Raw genomic sequence first — 4,588 nt, 5'->3', positions numbered from 1 at the left:
GGAAGCTATCCATATGTCCACCGACAATAAAATGAATGAGTAAACTGTGGTGTAGTCACATGATGGAACACTGCCCTTTAACGAAAAGGCTTCTACAGCTACATGTACGAGTATGCGTGGACCTCATATTCATCATGCTGATCAAAAAAAAAAAAAGGCAAGAGACAAAAAGACTGTATATTGTATGTTTTCATTTAGGGAAAATGCAAAACCAGGCACAGTTCATCCAGGTTAGTGGAAGTACAGGCAATATTTACTCTTGCTGAGATAGTAGATAATGACTGGAAGATACTTGAAAGGGGTTGGTTTCTGCACGCTATTAATGCTCTCTCTATTGACCTGGGTGCAAGTTAAATGGTAAGACCAATCTGTAAAATTGATATGTATACTTTTGGCATGTAATACATTCCAATGAAACATTTTTAAAAGTATCACCCTTTTTCTGATGACTTAGTGGCACAAACCCGAGTTGGGGTCTGGTTGGTTCATTGCAACTTCTCTCAGAGCTGGCTCATCTTTTTTAACCAGAGGTTATACCAGGCTCAGAGGCTCTAGTAGGCAACAGTATCCAGCTCTAAGCAAACACCATTGTTTTGTTCTTATTGTGTTTATTTTTATGGTTATCATCTGTACGTAGCCATTCATACTGAGCTTCTAGTTATGGTAGTGATACAAAGTTTGCTTTTAAAATAGCCTCAAGTTAAAAAGTGAATTGACTTACATTAAAAATTTGTGTAAATAATAGTATAGGTGGTAGTTACAGCAAACCATGTGAGGGTGGAGTTCGTGCATCATTGTTCAAATGGAAAGAAGCAGGGATTACAGGAAGGGAGCAGACCAGTCTCAACCTGCCACCGGCTCTCAACCAATCCACACTGCCCAGCACAGAGAGGCTCTCAATCCTAAGGACATGTCCTTTCCAGAGGACTCAGGAGAAATTCCAGAAAGAATGTTCCAGAGCAATGGGTGAAGCAAGCGGTCAGCAGCAGAAAACTTGGGTTCACTCAACAGATAGGTACTCAACATCTGTGTGCCATGCACTGGTGGAGGTGCTAGGCCTCCAGCAATGATCAAAGTGGCCAAGCCCTCACACTTAGCCAGGCCTCAGCTGACTGGTCGATCAGTTAAAAAGCAGGGGTAAAAAGGGTTGTATCTGAGGCCTTAGGAACTGCAGTTCTGGAGAGAGAGGTTCAGAGATCTCTGAATCAGTTTTTGGAGGAAAGCATGGAAAGTGGTGCTCTCACAAATTAGTGAATGATGAGAAAGAACAGGTGCTTTATAACCAATCCATGACCGAGACTGACTTGAGACCATGACTGTGACTAATAGAGGATAAAGCAATGAAGGTAAACACTTAGCAGAAAAAACAAAAAAGTCCACAGTGCATAAATCCTCTTGATATGCATCTTCAACTTGTACACACAAAGTAACTGTCCTGTTCTTCCAGATACCTGTGGTCAGATGGTGGAGGCGACAAATGTCAGGTTCCCAGGCAACAGCTCGAGATGCACAAGGTCTTTCTTCCATAATGGTTGCCTGACTCCATTTTAAAAAGCACTTTTAAACTGGGTGCAGTGGTTTATACTTGTAATCCCAGCTAAACGGGAAATTGAGGCAGGAGATTTCAAGCCCAAGCTCAGCCTGGGCAATTTATTGAGACCTTGCCTCAAAATAAAAAAAAATAAAAAGGGCTGGGAATGTAGCTCAGTGCAAGGCCCTGGATTCATGATATGCCTTTTATTTCGCAAAAGATGTGCTAGGGTTCAACACTCATGGCAGCAGGTCTTTCTGACACTTACTGGGGTTAGGAAAGGATTTAAAGAGGCTGTTGTTGGGGAGTACATTTGTGTATTTGGGGTGAGGAAGGTCAAACCTGGGAACTAAGAGAAAAGAACTAGGACATGGTCAGAGACTCGTCAGAAAGGGAAATTCCATTGAGTACTTATTTTTAAGCAGAATGACCTTGTCCGCTAATCTCCACAGTTTTGGTCTAAAAAGTCAAGATCTTTTTTTTTTCCTTTTTGTCTTTTGGAGACAGGGTCTCATTATGTAGTTCAGACTGGCCTTGAGCTCACTTTATAGCGCAGGCTGGTCTTGAACTCACAAAGATTCTCCTGCCTCAGCTTCCTGAGTGTTGGGATTACAGGTGTGCACCACCATGTCAGGCTTTAGAAAGTCAAAATCCTTAAAGGGAAGTGGAGAAAGAATGAATCTCAAAAGATATACATCTGAATGAATGAATCAAGGCCTCGTTTAGCTTTCTAATAGATTTATCATTACCTTCCATCTACCTGTGGGCATTTCCGTGGAGCTAGAAAGAGAACCAGGGGCCCTGCCCAGAGTATTCCTAGAGTAAGTATTTTCCATTTTTTGGAAATACTTGCAGGCTTACTAGGTGCTGGGCACTGTACCTTAAACACAGGGGTGTGCTGTGTGGTTTTGTAATTACTCGTGACATGTGGTTACCAAGCATTTGAGTTCTGGCTAGTTTGAAATGAAATACGTGCCAAGGATAAGATACGCATCAGAGCTTGAGGATCCAGTACAAAAAAGATGGTTAAGTCTCTTCATTAGTAATTTCTAAAACTGATTACTCATTGAATAATACATATTTGGGATGGACTGAGTTAGAATACATTACTAAATGGGTGTCACCTATTTCTTTTTACTGTGTTTTGATGGGGCTACTAGCAACTTTAAAATCACACATGTGGCTCACACTTGCTGTCTGCATCAGATTTCCTTGGGCATACAGGGCCTGACCCTGTTCCTTCTCTGAAGGAGTTCTGGGGGTGGGGCCAACAAGCAGGCCTATCTGTGAGATCTGCACTCTGCATGGCTCCAGAGATCCAGCTCTATTTCATTCTGCCCAGCAATCTCCCTGCTGCTCACCAAATTAAGGCAAACCGCCACAGGAGTCAACTGGATTTCCTGCCAGTCTGCCTGGACTCCCCTCCGGTGCCCAAGTGGATAGATTTTCCTCTCCCCTACTTTCCTCTCCCATTTCTGCGTCTTTGCTTCAGCAGGTCCCTGTGCTGGGGATGCCCTTGCCGTCCCCTCTATTTCCTCTTGGTGGATTTCCAGGCTTCTTGTTCTGATTCACCTGGGAAACGGCATTCCCATCTCCTGGCCACTGGAATAGTTAGTTCTCTTGCCCACAGCCTGACAGCCAGTTATTCCTTTGTCCCCTATAACTCTTACCTTCTTAATGTCTTAAAATCAGTAACTTGCCCGCCTGGAGATGCCTAATTCACCTTCAGGGCCAGGTGGTTACATGATTAAGCATCTACTGAACTGAATCAAACATGCTCTGAGCCCCAAAGTTAGGAAAGTGGGGTGCAGAGGTCTGGTGGGAGAAGGTGGCACCGAAAGAACTGGGAATTTAAATTTGGACCAAGAGAGTTTAAAAGGCCCCTCTCTTACAGAAAGAATCTCCCTGAGAAGAGTGGTCACAACCCAGAGTGATCAAGGCCATGTCCACCCTGGAATGATGGGGGTTGAGGGCTTTTTGGCTAGATGACTCAGTAAATCAGGCAGAACAATGGAAGCCATGCTCATCAACTGCATTAATGGAGAGATCTTTAACCGGCCCTACCTCAATCTTTCTCTCACATCCGGGGTCTGATCTTACCTTTTCACCCCGGCAGCAGCCTGTACTGGGCCATCACCAGCAACACTTGCCTCTGGATTTGTGGATGGTGGCCCATGTCTCTAAAGGATTATTGGGAGGACAGGGTTAGCAGAGAGGAAGGGAGCAGGTTTCTCAGGGTCCAGAAATTGCACTATGGGTTCTTCGGTGTTGCAGTGGTCACTAAAGGGGCTGTTTTTGGCGAGGCTGGTCTAGCCGGTCTGAACCTCTCAGGACTCACCCAAAGTCATTGTTCCAAGCAGCGCGACAGCAGTGAGCTATACCCCGAGGATGGCAGGAGCTGGTGTGAACCCTGAAATCTACCGAAGGTTAAGACTGTACCTCCGTGCTTCCCCAGCAGTTAGCCCAGAGCCGGCCACGTGGGAAGCGCGCAAACTAAGTCCTTCCGAAAAGAAGTAAGAAAGGAGACAAAAGCACCGGCTCTTCCCCGCTCCCAACCTCGTGCTAGCCAAGCTTAACAAGTTATTCTCTGGAGTCGAGCAGCCCAAGCTGGAAAAGCGTGGAGGGACGTGATCTGGGGGGAGTGGGGCACCGGCTCGGGCGTGCACCGCTGCGGGGTGGGCGAGTGGGCGTGTGCGCACGCACGTGCCCGCCCGCAGGAGTGCAGGGGAAGGGGGTGGTCTCCACAAGGGGGAGGGGAGAAGGCAGGGGGCGGGGAGAAGCAGGCTTTTTTAGCACCCTGCTGCGGCTGGGGAGGAGAAAGAAGCGAAGGTGGTGGCTCGCGCTCTTGCTGGGCCGTGCCACCTGCCCGCTCGCCCTCTGCTGTAGCGCCCGCCACCGCCAACATGCTGCCGAAACTGGGCTGCCCCGCGCTGCCGCTGCTCCTGCCGTCGCTGCTGCTGTTGCTGGGCGCGGGCGGCGGTGGCCATGGGGTGCGCGCCGAGGTGCTGTTCCGCTGCCCGCCCTGCACGGCCGAGCGCCTGGCCGCTTGCGGGCCCC

At 47.7% G+C, this 4,588-nt stretch overlaps 1 protein-coding gene across 1 annotated transcript in view; it reads left to right on the top strand.

Moving 5' to 3' along the window:
• Positions 1–4,331: 4,331 nt before the first annotated feature.
• Positions 4,332–4,588, top strand: part of Igfbp2 (insulin-like growth factor binding protein 2, 36kDa) — a gene marked incomplete in the record, with an annotated part of 27,865 nt that continues 27,608 nt past the window's right edge. The window contains 1 exon segment of the mRNA XM_013519997.1: positions 4,332–4,588. Coding sequence (XP_013375451.1) covers positions 4,435–4,588 — 154 coding nt within the window.

The sequence above is a fragment of the Chinchilla lanigera genome, unplaced genomic scaffold (assembly GCF_000276665.1).
Source record: "Chinchilla lanigera isolate Chin_1 unplaced genomic scaffold, ChiLan1.0 scaffold00052, whole genome shotgun sequence".
NCBI classification, from domain to species: Eukaryota; Metazoa; Chordata; class Mammalia; order Rodentia; family Chinchillidae; genus Chinchilla; species Chinchilla lanigera.
The sequence above is the reverse complement of the archived record's forward strand: the minus strand, read 5'-3'. Positions and strand labels throughout refer to the sequence as shown.